General features: G+C 36.7%; 1 protein-coding gene across 3 annotated transcripts in view; it reads left to right on the top strand.

Moving 5' to 3' along the window:
- Nucleotides 1-14944, top strand: part of LOC121380535 — a 67131-nt gene that overhangs the window by 43645 nt on the left and 8542 nt on the right. For 2 of the 3 annotated variants that reach the window (XM_041509385.1, XM_041509384.1), the window contains 2 exons: nt 2991-5277; nt 6918-8321. In XM_041509385.1, coding sequence (XP_041365319.1) covers nt 3017-5277; nt 6918-8321 — 3665 coding nt within the window. In that variant the 5' untranslated portion in view covers nt 2991-3016. Of the gene's footprint in view, nt 1-2990; nt 5278-6917; nt 8322-10393; nt 10419-14944 lie in introns of all 3 variants that reach the window. The other variant, XM_041509386.1, reaches the window with a different exon arrangement.

Genomic DNA, 14944 nt, shown 5'->3' with positions numbered 1-14944 from the left:
TGGAATGGTACATGTACACATGTAGATTAATACAGTCAGGATGGAATGGTACATGTACACATGTAGATTAATACAGTCAGGATGGAATGGTACATGTACACATGTAGATTAATACAGTCAGGATGGAATGGTACATGTACACATGTAGATTAATACAGTCAGGATGGAATGGTACATGTACACATGTAGATTAATACAGTCAGGATGGAATGGTACATGTACACATGTAGATTAATACAGTCAGGATGGAATGGTACATGTACACATGTAGATTAATACAGTCAGGATGGAATGGTACATGTACACATGTAGATTAATACAGTCAGGATGGAATGGTACATGTACACATGTAGATTAATACAGTCAGGATGGAATGGTACATGTACACATGTAGATTAATACAGTCAGGATGGAATGGTACATGTACACATGTAGATTAATACAGTCAGGATGGAATGGTACATGTACACATGTAGATTAATACAGTCAGGATGGAATGGTACATGTACACATGTAGATTAATACAGTCAGGATGGAATGGTACATGTACACATGTAGATTAATACAGTCAGGATGGAATGGTACATGTACACATGTAGATTAATACAGTCAGGATGGAATGGTACATGTACACATGTAGATTAATACAGTCAGGATGGAATGGTACATGTACACATGTAGATTAATACAGTCAGGATGGAATGGTACATGTACACATGTAGATTAATACAGTCAGGATGGAATGGTACATGTACACATGTAGATTAATACAGTCAGGATGGAATGGTACATGTACACATGTGTGATTAATACAGTCAGGATGGAATGGTACATGTACACATGTAGATTAATACAGTCAGGATGGAATGGTACATGTACACATGTGGTACATGATTAATACAGTCAGGATGGAATGGTACATGTACACATGTAGATTAATACAGTCAGGATGGAATGGTACATGTACACATGTAGATTAATACAGTCAGGATGGAATGGTACATGTACACATGTAGATTAATACAGTCAGGATGGAATGGTACATGTACACATGTAGATTAATACAGTCAGGATGGAATGGTACATGTACACATGTAGATTAATACAGTCAGGATGGAATGGTACATGTACACATGTAGATTAATACAGTCAGGATGGAATGGTACATGTACACATGTGTGATTAATACAGTCAGGATGGAATGGTACATGTACACATGTAGATTAATACAGTCAGGATGGAATGGTACATGTACACATGTAGATTAATACAGTCAGGATGGAATGGTACATGTACACATGTACACATGATTAATACAGTCAGGATGGAATGGTACATGTACACATGTAGATTAATACAGTCAGGATGGAATGGTACATGTACACATGTAGATTAATACAGTCAGGATGGAATGGTACATGTACACATGTAGATTAATACAGTCAGGATGGAATGGTACATGTACACATGTGTGATTAATACAGTCAGGATGGAATGGTACATGTACACATGTGTGATTAATACAGTCAGGATGGAATGGTACATGTACACATGTAGATTAATACAGTCAGGATGGAATGGTACATGTACACATGTAGATAGGTGAATGAAAAGCAAAGTGTCTAAAGGTATTCTTATTGAATATTAACAATATTAACTAGGATTGACTAAATACATATACCTGCCAAAAGTAGATTATTGTTAATCCCAAAAAATTTAAAGTTTTTTTCTTCTTCTTCTTCTTTTTCAGTTGTACATTATAGCCGATGATTAATTAATCAATGTGCTCTAGTGGTGTCGTTAAACAAAACAAACAAACATTGTACATGTATCATGTAAAATATTACCATTTAAAGCCAATGATTTCTGCTTGCTTATATCTTGTCTTGTATACATTGTGAAATATTAATTCCAATTCAACACATTTGTAAGAATAAATCTAATTGGATTCGTGCTACTACATAATATATGGGTGGTATAAAACCAGTGTATTACCAGATGTAAATATCCGAAGTTGCAATATACATCATGTAATTTAAGAAAAGAAATGTTGGTATTTTGTATAACAATTGTTTGTAATTTGTTTGGTGAATTTATCAATGTATAATAGTCACAAATTCTATACTAAATTTGTAACTGTCATACATTCTTAAATGCAACAAAAATTGCAAACAATTTTTATAATTACAAACAACACAATTTATTTAGTTATTAATACACATAAATTAGTTTCTAACATCATTTCCATGACCTGTTTTATGTAATGACATCACATTTGATGTACCATAATGATGTCATTTTCTGAGGTTTATCAAATGATAAAATTGTTTCTTTGGGGTGATGTCACCCAATCAGAATACAGTAAATTGTATAATAGCAGGAAGTTCAAAATTATAATGATACGTACTAAGACAATTTTGCGATATCATACATATTACATATACAATTTGTTAAATATGAAACTACTCAATCATTTTGTAATCCATGCATGAACATAATTAGGAATTATAATTCATGCACGAGAGCTGATGAAACATCACTGATCAGCTATACAATCTGTTAGAACAACTACCAGTCTAACCACACAGCTGGGTACTTATTGATGTCTTCAGTTGGTGACATATTTTCAATACAGTATTTTCATATTACAAATCAGATGGTTTTGACCCTGAAAAAAACCCCTTTTACACAAAAATCCAAACACACAAATAAACCCCCCCAAAAACAACAATACCCCCTCCCCCCCCCAAAAAAAAAGAAAGAAAGAAAGAAGCAAAATAGAAATACAATTGAATTTCAACAATAATATTATAGTACACCTGTAAATAGGAAAACACAGAATTAATTACACCAGCTTTCACATGCTACAACTCAACATGTAGCAATAACAATTAATAATTTCCATTTTAAGATAGAAAGAAAACCCTTCATTATAATGTGACACTTAATTAACTTGACTACCACTAACACATTCTAACTTGTATTTTCAGACCTGATGAGTGGATGAGGTGACACCATGGGACAGTCTGGCAGTGCTCAGATCGAGACCCTCACCCACACCCAGCAGGCTTCCCCCCTCCCTGTGAAGAAGGCTCCTCCCCCACGGCCTGCATCTCCACCACCTCGTCCTGCACCCATCCAGAGGACTCCAAGCTATGTCATTCCAGAAAATCTTGTTATGCCAGGAGGAATATTGCCAAAGAAAAAACTTAAACCTGTATCGCAGGAAATATCAAAAATATATCCTGAATTTGCAGAAATATTTCCTTCAAGAGATGATGATGAAGACTGGTCAAACTCACTGGATGTATCCATGGAAACATCATCAAGTGGAGATAGTGAGAAGGAAAATTCTGCTAGAACAAAAGAGAATATTTTAGAGAGTAACAGTAAAGAGATTGTGGAAGCCAGTACACTTCCCAGAACCAGCAAAGATAGTCACATGACTGGAAGTCAGCAAGTAGTTGGAGGTTCACAAAATGGACATCAAGGAACCCATGCAAATGTTGGTCTGAAGCGGTCAAACTCTCTTGATAGAACACCTGCTTCTGCTCTGGGCAAGGGCCACAGGAGAAATCAATCAGTTACAACAAGAAGTCTTATGAATGAACAAAACACAATCTTTGAAGACCCAAGGGAACACTTGTATGACCATTGGCGAAAAGATCCATACACAAATCCCTTGCCCAGTGTTGTGTCCCTTCCAGTTAAGAATAATTTCGACATTGACATTTCTTACAACATGACGTATGCCCAGCTAGCAGAATACAGGAGAAAAACTAATCTGGAGGAGCTTGAGAAAAGCACTGGCATAAACCTCAACCAGCTTAGTGAGGAGCTGAATTCCAGCAAGGAGGTTTCTCCTTTTGACAGACAGTTCTTGCGAGCATCTTCACGGAGCACCAGTACAGCAAGTTCAGACGCCGGTGTGAGCAAGCGCAAAAAGAAACGAGCACCTCCACCACCACAGTCTGCAAGTAATGGAGACCTGAACAGTGAACCCCCTGCAGATTATGATGTGGATGACCTGTCTCCCAGAAGTCTTCCAGAAAGACTTTACCTGCGGAAATCATCCATATCATCAATGATTTCCACAACCAGCAGCAAAGCTAGGATGGCACCTCCACCTCCTAATGCTTCCACATCATCTTCCATTACTACTCTTCCATCAAAAGCTGTGCAGAACAATGTTAGTGCCATAACAACAAAGGTAGACACCTTGCCAGAGAAAATGGAAAGTTCATCAGATAAAACTAAAGAGTCACCAGAGCAAGATGCTATTGATAAACTGGATGCCTTAATAAACTTACCAGAATCTCCAGACAATACTGGTACAGAGCAGAAATCAAATACTGTAGAAAATGTGAACACTGATAGCAATGAGTCTATAAATAAAGCAGATGATACAAATGCTGAAATGCTTTCAGTCACAGACAGTGAAAGCCCAAATAAGGAAGATAATACGTGTGCAGAGGACCGTTTGAATTCTCTTGTACAGAAACAGGATACTGATGATGAGTCTGAAAATGAGAAACCAAAATTATCTCCACCTTCAGAAAAGCCTAAGAGTCCACAGGATTTGTTTAAGGAACAACTAGCAAAGGCTTATGAAGAGAGACAAGAACGAAACAAACTGCTACTGGAAAAGAAAAAGCAAAAACAGGACACAGCACAATTGTCTGAACAAAAGCAAGAAGAAGCTGTCAATCTTTTGAAAAAAATGAGCAGAGATCTAGACAAGAAATGGCTTGCTGAATTTCGACACACGTCATCAACAGGAGAAGAGCAAACATCAGACAAGGAGATGGATGAAGAGGCAAGTGAATCAAGTAGTCTGAGAATCTTTTCGGATGAGTGGACCCCTGAACACGACCTTGACTCTGATGATGACATTGATGATCGTATTGTGACAAACTTGACCAAGACCACACCTGAAGGATTTAAGTCATCAATAATTCCAGCAAAGGTTCGTGACCTAAAAGGTCAGGAGAAGAAGAAAAATGGCAAATACATTCGCAGAAAATCTGACTCTTCAGGTGATGACAAGCACAGATACGGTAGCATAAGAAAGTTTAAATATAATATCCGCAAAAGTGTTCAGAATGCATTTGGATCGATTAGTCGTGCTTCTGGAAAACTCTTGAAAACTAAATCACAAGACTTGCTGGATGAGTCGGAAGATCCTACTTCATCCTCAAACTGGCAGTTGGCACCTGAAAAGGAAGTAGATTCTACCAACAATGGCAAAACCAGAAAGGATAGTCAAGGTATAACCAGGTATGTATTTAACTAATATCTACGGTAGTTTTATTATAAAAAAAATAAACACAAAAAACATTTGTGTTTGATATCAGATCCATTAATCTGGTTAGCTATCCTAACTAAAGCTGGGTGGTATACCATATATACTGTTAGGTGTCGGTATTATGTCAATATTGATTTCCCATAATTAGCAAATTTCAAAATACCAAAATTTTGGTATTGAAAAATGTTATCCACTATTAAGGAAAGCACTAACAATATATCTGATGAATGCAAAATAGCTGAAAAGAAGAGACAGACGAGGTCCTTGTGTATGGAATTTAATTGCATTTAGACAAAATTAGCAGGTGAGACTGAACTGGGGCATGTTTTTAAAGTCTAGTATACAGAAAATACCACTCAATATTGTTATTGGTATCGGTATTGTATCAATACCAAATACTGTACCGATACTGAGGTAAATCACTCCAAAAACACCGATACCGATACCGAACCTGAAATTTCAATACCGCCCTAGCTCTAATACTAACTAAAAAGTAAAATAAAATCCAGTTGGATAATTTTTAAAGATTATTTTATCATTTATCTATCACTGACATCAATGTTTAACGACATCTCAGCATTGGCTATTGGATGTCAAACTACGGTAAATGGACATCAATACAGAGATGAAATCAAATTAATGGAGCATCAAATGAATATTTTTCAAATATTTTGAAAACAAATCTCCATAGAGTGACATACTTCAGAGCTGGCAACATTTTCATGGTTACATATACATATATTCTTCAATACATGTATGTTCTAGCTTGTCATATAATGTTTTCAAGTCTATGCTTTTCATAACTCATAATAATCCAGTGCTATATTGGAGTTTAAACATCTTTGTCTCACCGTAACAAATAAAAAAGGCGAGATATAGGTATTACGTTTCCGATTATGACATCAGCATCTACATCAGCATCAACGTTTCTGTTTATTTCATTGTTGAAGTTTTATCATTTAGCTCCACTAACTATAAATCTTAGATCAATGAAACCTGGTTTATAATTGCACCTGTGGATGTTCATCACAATACATGCATGTGAATTTTTTTTTACATATAAACAAATTTAATTTTTAATTACTTTATTCATTATTTTGTTTCATTTAGATTTTTTTTAAATATGCATGAGATAAAAAATTTATGGATGCAACTGTCAGTAATATCAAATAAGATTATAGTAGGTGAGATACTATATTTAATTCAATGGAAATTTGCTATTCACTATTCCTAAATTTTATGAGTTCCAGACTTGAGAATTGTTTTTAAATTTCTTTTACTGGTAAATTGAATAGTAAATGTAGTAGTAGTAGTAGTAGCAGCAACAGCAGGAAACATTTTGTTCAGTACGATATCATGATACATTGTATGCTACACAAATTCAGACTTTTCTACACAATTCTAAAATGTTAAATAGTAGAACTTTGCTACTCAATTTTCAACTCATCACCAAACGTTTTAAGCAAAATGTTCCCAGAGTAGTAGTTAGTGGTGGTGGTTGTAGTAGTAGTAGACTTAGATTTATTTACACCACCAATTTCAACACATTTTATTAGTGACAAGTCATGTAAAAGATGTGGGTTTTTAATAAAAGTCTTCATTGTTTTGCCAGAGCATCCAATTATGAGGTTGAAGAGGCTAGTGAGGATGAGTCTGAAGATTCAGATGAGGAGCTGGAGGATCCAGAGGATGAGAGACTGAAGGAGTCATCTGGACAAATGAAGCAAATGGGACTGGCATACGTCACGGGCCACAAACAAGTTGTACTGCTGCCTGAATTCGAAACAGTCAGACTGGATAAAAAAGGAAATATTATTGATTCTGTAGATGAGGAAAATAACTGGGCACCAAAGATTTTCAAGAAAAAGAAAAAGTTTACATATGCATCAACTATTCGTCAAAAGGAAAAGGAAAAAATAGATGAAATGGTCTCAGAAAAAATCCGCGAAAAAGAGCAGCAAATTGAGTTTGAACGCAGACGTCAGTTTGAAATGGAGAAGGAATTCCACAGATTAAGAGCTCTAGAAAATCAGGAGCAACTACAACGTTTACAGTCCGCACACATGCAGCAGCAGCTACATGCACTACAGCAGCAACAGCTACATGCACTACAGCAGCAGCAGCAGCAACAACAAGCATTTGGTGGAATGTCACTGTCTGCACCAGCTTTGCCTGCACCCAATGGTATGCAAGACCTGAATGGATTTGGAACAAATATGCTGAACCCTGCTGGGTATGGTCAGCATCAAGCTATTGCACCTGTCAGTGTCATGGGGCAGAGTATGGCATCTGCTTCTTTTCCACAGAATGTCAACATGCCTTTCATGAATCCTCCAAACATGAATGGGAATCTTTCCAATATGGGTTCCTACGACATCAGCTACCTCAGCAATGTGATGAAGATGAACGGCATCCAGCCACCATCGACCACCCAGCAGTGGGCCTACCTGCTGAGCTCTGTAAATATTCCTTCGGCTCCATTCGAAGTTCTCCAGGGCAAGACGATGTCGGTTGGAGGTGCAGGACCAGGGCCAGATCTGTCAACGGTCTTCCCAGCCACATCATTTGAAGGTGCCCAGGCTGAATATTGCCAGAAAAGACAGCTAATGGACTATCTTCCCAAAGGATCCATTGATCCTAGAGAACAGTCTAAGTATACAGGATTCTTGGACGAGTTTCAGCGTGGAGCAAAGACTGAACGGTTACAGGAACTGCAGCCACAACCACCTCTCTCAGAGAAGCCAAAGTTGAAATCAAATCCAGTGTATTATTCTAGTGATGAGGATGACTTGACCAATGGACTATCTCCTGCCAGGACTAGCATGGTGGCTTGTATTAAGGTGGGCGACCACCGGGAGATTCCCATGGTGGCCAAGAGTAAATCTTGTGACATAAATTCAAATACACACACTGAAGCACTGATGGTTAATGGCCATGTTGGAAATTCTCATGGTGCATCAAACAAAGTGTATGGACCCCTCGGATTCAAGCCAGTGTCATTCATTTCAAATTCAAAGTAAGTATAAAGGATTTCATACTGTTTTGGTTAACTACCTGTATTATTTTATACATGTATGTAGTAACTATCTGGGCAACAGATTTTATATAAAATATTGTTCCCCCTATTTTGGCAACATGGGTACAGATACAGATCTCTATACCTGTACATGTAATGATAAGTAATAACTGTAATAACTGTGAATGCATGTATTCTTTATTTGACCATTAAGATTTTATGTGCTAGCTAGTGTACATTCATGACTACCGGGTATATTGTCTTGAGTGAATATTATTTGTCATGTACAGTAAGCCTGTAATGATATTAGAATCTTACTTTTCATTATATGGATAAAAAAATGTAATCTCTTCATATATGCAAATATTTTTTTTTAATCCATTGCCTGAAGGTGGTAATAAATAAAATTATGTTACATAATGAAAGAGATAAAGATGATTTATTCATGATCGTTCCATTTGTCCCTTGAATACATTTCTATTTTGGGAGTGGATATAGCTCAGAGCTAGAGCAGTCACTTGAGAGGTGATGGCCTGTAGGATCAATCCCCTTCAATGGACCAGGGCCTCTAGACTATGGTAGCCGCACTCCCATGGCTAGTGATATTCAATGTTGGGCTAGTATATAACTACTATTGCCATGCCCGACGGCTAGTGAATTTGTTTTAGGTCAAGTGTTGAAGTTAGGTCTATTTTATAAATATGAATATCCTGCCCCCACCTCCACCCTCCAATGTTAGTGTTTTAAAGCTCTACCTCTCTCTTTAGGAGACATATCTGATTATTACTATTATTTAGTAAAATTGTATTAACTTAGGGCTAGTGAATTTTTAATCATGGCTAGTAATTTTTGTAAATCACTGATCCCATGGCTTGTGGATTTTATAAAAATTCTAGAAGCCCTGATGGACCCAGGTTTTGCCTATCCTGGTCAGTGTCTTATGGTGTGGTGTATCAAAGTCCTTAGTATTTACAGTCCTGACTGGAAGAAAGTGCATATAACAGATCCCCTGCTGCTTTATCAGTAGGAATAACCTATGTGGCAGCAACAGGTTGTCTGCTTTTATCTTATGACCAAATGTTCAATGAACATAATATATTTTAGACTTGTAACACGGTTACAAATTAAGTCAAATCCATATGGATTTCATGACTTATGTTTTATATTTATAATAATTTTATAATAATCACACACTTTGTATGAACAAGTGTTGAGATGTCAGTGTGAAAACATTGACAAATTATCACTTTTATAGTGATTTTAGAGTGAAAGGTGTACAGACTGTTTCATGTGGTTAACCATAGAACGCTGGAGAAGACGATATATATAGAGTGCTGAAAGCTTCATCTTTACATGTACACATCTAGATGCATTTTCCCACAGATAGAACAGCATGCATCACAGCCTTTAATGTGCCAGTCATGGTACATAGGTTGGGATGAAAAACAAACTTGATGGGTCTATTGATAGCAAGAGATTCTATGGCTCATATATAACAGTGTTCACCAGGAAAGGCGAATGATCAGTCTGGCTTCTATTCATACTCGCCTGGAAAGTTTTAGGAGAGCTGCAAAGTGATCACCTTGCAATAAAAGTTTTAATGAATTTCATTTCAAACTTCATAATTATGACTGCTCACCTAGCATCATTTAAGGAGAGTCATCTTCAGCTCGCCTTGATTTTACTCATCGTAAAGACTGGATATGACACTTCTGGCCAGCATACCTGTACTGTTAAAGTTTGTTTTGCTTTACAACACCACTAGAGCACATTGATTAATTAAACATCGGCTATTCGATGTCAAATGTGGTAATTCTGACACATAGTCATCAGAGGAAACCCGCTACATTTTTCCTAATGCAGTACCTGTACTGTACCAATGGAATGACATAGCTTGCATAAGAAGATTATAATTATGATGATATAGTAGTTAATGATACTTAGCTACATTTAATAGTTTTAAACTGAAATAATAATGTTATTTAATAATATATTATTCATCCATTCATGAATTTTTAGTGTAAATAATTATGTCAGATGCTAATGAATCTTGTTTAATTGTTTTATTCCAGCGTGTGTTTTAGTCACCTATAAATGGTATGTTGATAAATAATGTATGCATGTCGAAAATCTAATTATATCAATATATATATATATATATATATATATATATATATATATATATATATATATATATATATATATATAAAATATTATATAAACAGGTAATAACCATTGTAAAATTGGATTTGCATGATTTAGACAAAACACAGAATTGTACTCTCTCTCTCTCTCTCTCTCTCTCTCTCTCTCTCTCTCTCTCTCTCTCTCTCTTGTCTGTGTGTGTCTCTCTCTCTTTCTCTCTCTCTCTCTCTCTCTCTCTCTCTCTCTCTCTCTCTCTCTCTCTCTCTCTCTCTCTCTCTCTCTCTCTCTCTCTCTCTCTCTCATCTGTGTGTCTCTCTCTCTGTATGTGTGTGTGAGAGAGGAACAAAGAGAGAAAGAGATACATATATACTCATATAATAGATTAATCTTATATTACTGCTAACTGCATGTAAAGGAGTTAAAATTAATAGGAAAACGCACATTCATATATATGCATTGTACAGTAATTGTCTGCATTTTGTAAATATTCTTAGAGCGACTCCTCAAAAACAAGTTGTAACTCCAATTAATGTTCATTACAATATTATTACACACATGTAATTAAAAGACATATATATCCACATTACTAAACCCATATGTTAGTAAAAACAAGTTGTAACTCCAATTAACGTTCATTACAATATTATTACACACATGTAATTAAAAGACATATATATCCACATTACTAAACCCATATGTTAGTAAAAACAAGTTGTAACTCCAATTAACGTTCATGACAATATTATTACACACATGTAATTAAAAGACATATATATCCACATTACTAAACCCATATGTTAGTAAAAACAAGTTGTAACTCCAATTAATGTTCATGACAATATTATTACACACATGTAATTAAAAGACTATATATATCCACATTACTAAACCCATATGTTAGTAAAAATAATGTTTAAAACATTTAAGGTTAATACCTGTGCATGTACATGATTGTATTATTGCATATCTGCATGGAGGATGCAATATATATATATATACAGTGAAACCTCTCAAAACAGGATGTTTTTCATGGTCCCTTTTTAAATATCTGTACAGAAAAGGACCCCTCTAAACCAAATACCTCTTAAAACCGGACTTTTTACTTGGTTTGGGGGTGTCCGGTTTAGAGGGGTTTCACTATATATATATATATATATATATATATATATATACAACATTACCACACACACACACACACACACACACACACACACACACACACACACACACACACACACACACACACACACACACACACACACACACACACACACACACACACACACACACATACATAAACACAGTAAACCCACTTCAAACCAGATACCCACAGGCCCAAGTAAAGGTCCTGTTTTCAGGGGTATCCAGTATAAAAAGGTTCTGTTCTGTATTGATATTTATAAAGGGATGGTGAAAAACATCCAGTTCAAGGGAATTCTGGTTTATATCGGGTCTGGTTTATATCGGGTATGGTTTATATCGGATCTGGTTTATATATCGGGTATGGTTTATATATCGGGTCTGGTTTATATCGGGTCTGGTTTATATCGGGTCTGGTTTATATCGGGTCTGGTTTATATATATCGGGTATGGTTTATATATCGAGTCTGGTTTATATATCGGGTATGGTTTATATATCGGGTCTGGTTTATATCGGGTCTGGTTTATATATCGGGTCTGGTTTATATATCGGGTCTGGTTTATATATCGGGTCTGGTTTATATATCGGGTCTGGTTTATATATCGGGTATGGTTTATATATCGGGTCTGGTTTATATATCGGGTCTGGTTTATATATCGGGTCTGGTTTATATTGGGTATGGTTTATATCGGGTCTGGTTTATATCGGGTCTGCTTTATATATCGGGTCTGGTTTATATATCGGGTATGTTTTATATTGATCGGGTCTGGTTTATATCGGGTCTGGTTTATATCGGGTCTGGTTTTCAGGGGTGTCATTGTACATGATATGTTATTATTATTGAAATTATAAACACACCAAAAAACCCATGTTGTTAGGCCATCAAATATAAAAGTAAAATTGAAGGCATATGCATGACTTCCTCTAGTTTTGAACTTAAAAGTTTTCAACACTATATACACATATGTATGGTAATTAAAGAAATGGATACAATACATGTACATGTATGTGAATGATAATGTCAGTGATAAACCCACCCAAACTTGCTAAAGGCAAATAATGGCTACCAGAATGAACTTAGCAGAACGTAATACACATGCCATGCTGTGCTGCGAGCATTAGCTACCTGTCGTAATGGATCAGTTGTTCTTTAAAAGCTTACTCTGTGGCAGTTGTATAGTCTGAATGGATGTCGAGTTCAGTGGGGCCTCGAGGCAAATTCACTTTCTACGAGAAGTTATCTTATTATGTATATATAGTTCCATGCTCCACTGGTCTGAGTATTATTGTACATGTTATATACAGGGATAAATATATAGGCTAAACGTCTCGGTTATATGTATGAATAAATATTGTTCAGATTTCAGCCCCTGCTTTTAATTTCAAAGAGATGAAGGTGATCATTATTTTTGTACAGTTGGTAGGTTTACAAAGCGATAGTTTACTGAAGTATGTATTAAAGGCTATATGGTATGTGCTGTCCTGTCTTGGGAAAAGGCATATAAACCTGAATGAATAAACTGTCATACACAATCAAGTCCACAATGAAGAGTTGAATAGGCATTTGGCAAAATAGTATTTGATTCCATGAATATCTATCTATAGTGCCTTGTCTATGGGACAGCCACTCCCGAGACAATACATCCTTCTTGCACTACCACAAAGAGGACTGCCACTCCCATACTAGCTTACTAAATCAAACTAGCATAGAGCATAGTTGTGATAATATGCAATTATGAATCACTGTCAAAGCAGTGATGATATCAAGTGTTTTTGCAACTTTGTGTCAAAAATCACCACATGTTTGACATCCAGTAGCTGATGATTAATAAATCAATGTACTTTGAGTGGTGTTGTTTGGCTTCATCTTCAAAAGGTATTTCATAACTGAACTGAAAACTTGTTTAATGTGCTCATAGCCCATATACCACAAAGGTTTCGAACACGCCCATTCTGGGCTTAGCCTCTGACGTCGCCAGTGACTAAGTCCGGGACAGGAGTGGGGAGGGAGGGTAAGTTTGAGGTGAATGGAATTTGGAATACAAATTTAGAAGTTAGGTCAAAGACCTAAAGCCAAACTGGAGACCTGATAACTTTCTACTCATGTCTGGAATAAAATATTTAAATCCAAAAATAAACTTTTGAGTGCTCGGTCAAAAAGGTTTACGGTGATTTAAGCAGTTTAGAGGGGCTGCCAAAGTATAAAGCGCGTTGTACTATTTATAAAAAAATAAACATAAAATTTTGAACTGTAGCTAAGAAAGTTTAAAATCCGACTAAGCCCTTACCTGAAGGCAGAGGTAGGAGAGGTTGATACTCTACGGTGATCCAGATGATGGCTTGAAGTTGTGGAGGATCTTCGGTAAATCCGGAAAAGACTTCACAAAGTTTTGGTATTCGTCCTCCCCAAGCATAATCTGTAACATCTGGTGGATGGTGTGGTTTGTCAGCAAGAAAATGTTTTATTTAACGACACACTCAACACATTTTATTTACGGTTATATGGCATCAGACATATTGTTAAGGACCAACTGAAAGAGGAAACCCGTTGTGTCCACTTCATGGGCTATTTTTTTCGATTAGCAGCAAGGGATCTTTTATATGCACCATCCCACAGACAGGATAACACATACTACAGCCTTTGATATACCAGTCGTGGTGCACTGGCTGGAGCGAGAAAGATCCCAATGGTCCCACCAACAGGGATCGATCCCAGACTGACCGTGCATCAAGTGAATGGTTGACCACTGGTCTACATCCTGCCCCATATCATTAGGAATCCGCTTCATGCTGGATGTTTTTGTTGAAATAAATCCATGGTATACTCTGTCCTCCGCATCTTCATCGGCATGAACTTCAACATGTTCAGCACCTGCTTGAGCTTCTCAACTTTCTTGCAGTCACTGAATATGTATCTTTCAAGTATCAGCTGGTGTTCCTGGAGGGTGAGTCTCCAACGATGGATCTGCTGTCGCTGGTTTCAGCTCCTGTAGAAGTGGCGAGGCCATCTTCCTCTTGTGAGGATTTGACCGTGGTGATATTGAGAATGTAAGGCTGGCCAGACATTCCTCCATGGGCACCACAGGGAGGCCATGTAGAAGGGACCACTGCTGGTGGTTTTAGCAGCCAGTTTTGATCCCACCTGGTTTGCCTCTGATGTGTTTTCCACTTTGACTCCTGAGGTAGACTCCATTGCTATCTCTGGCAGCTCGTCCCTAGCAGGGGTAGCTTACCAGAAGGGTATTTCATAACAATGATTTTGAATGTTGAAGTAGACTTTATTCTTGACTTAAATACCACATAAGGCAGGATCTAGCTCAGTCAATAGAGTGCTTGG

Source organism: Gigantopelta aegis, chromosome 9, assembly GCF_016097555.1.
Source record: "Gigantopelta aegis isolate Gae_Host chromosome 9, Gae_host_genome, whole genome shotgun sequence".
NCBI classification, from domain to species: domain Eukaryota; kingdom Metazoa; phylum Mollusca; class Gastropoda; order Neomphalida; family Peltospiridae; genus Gigantopelta; species Gigantopelta aegis.
Note: the sequence above shows the minus strand (reverse complement) of the source record. Positions and strands in the feature narration are given on the sequence as shown.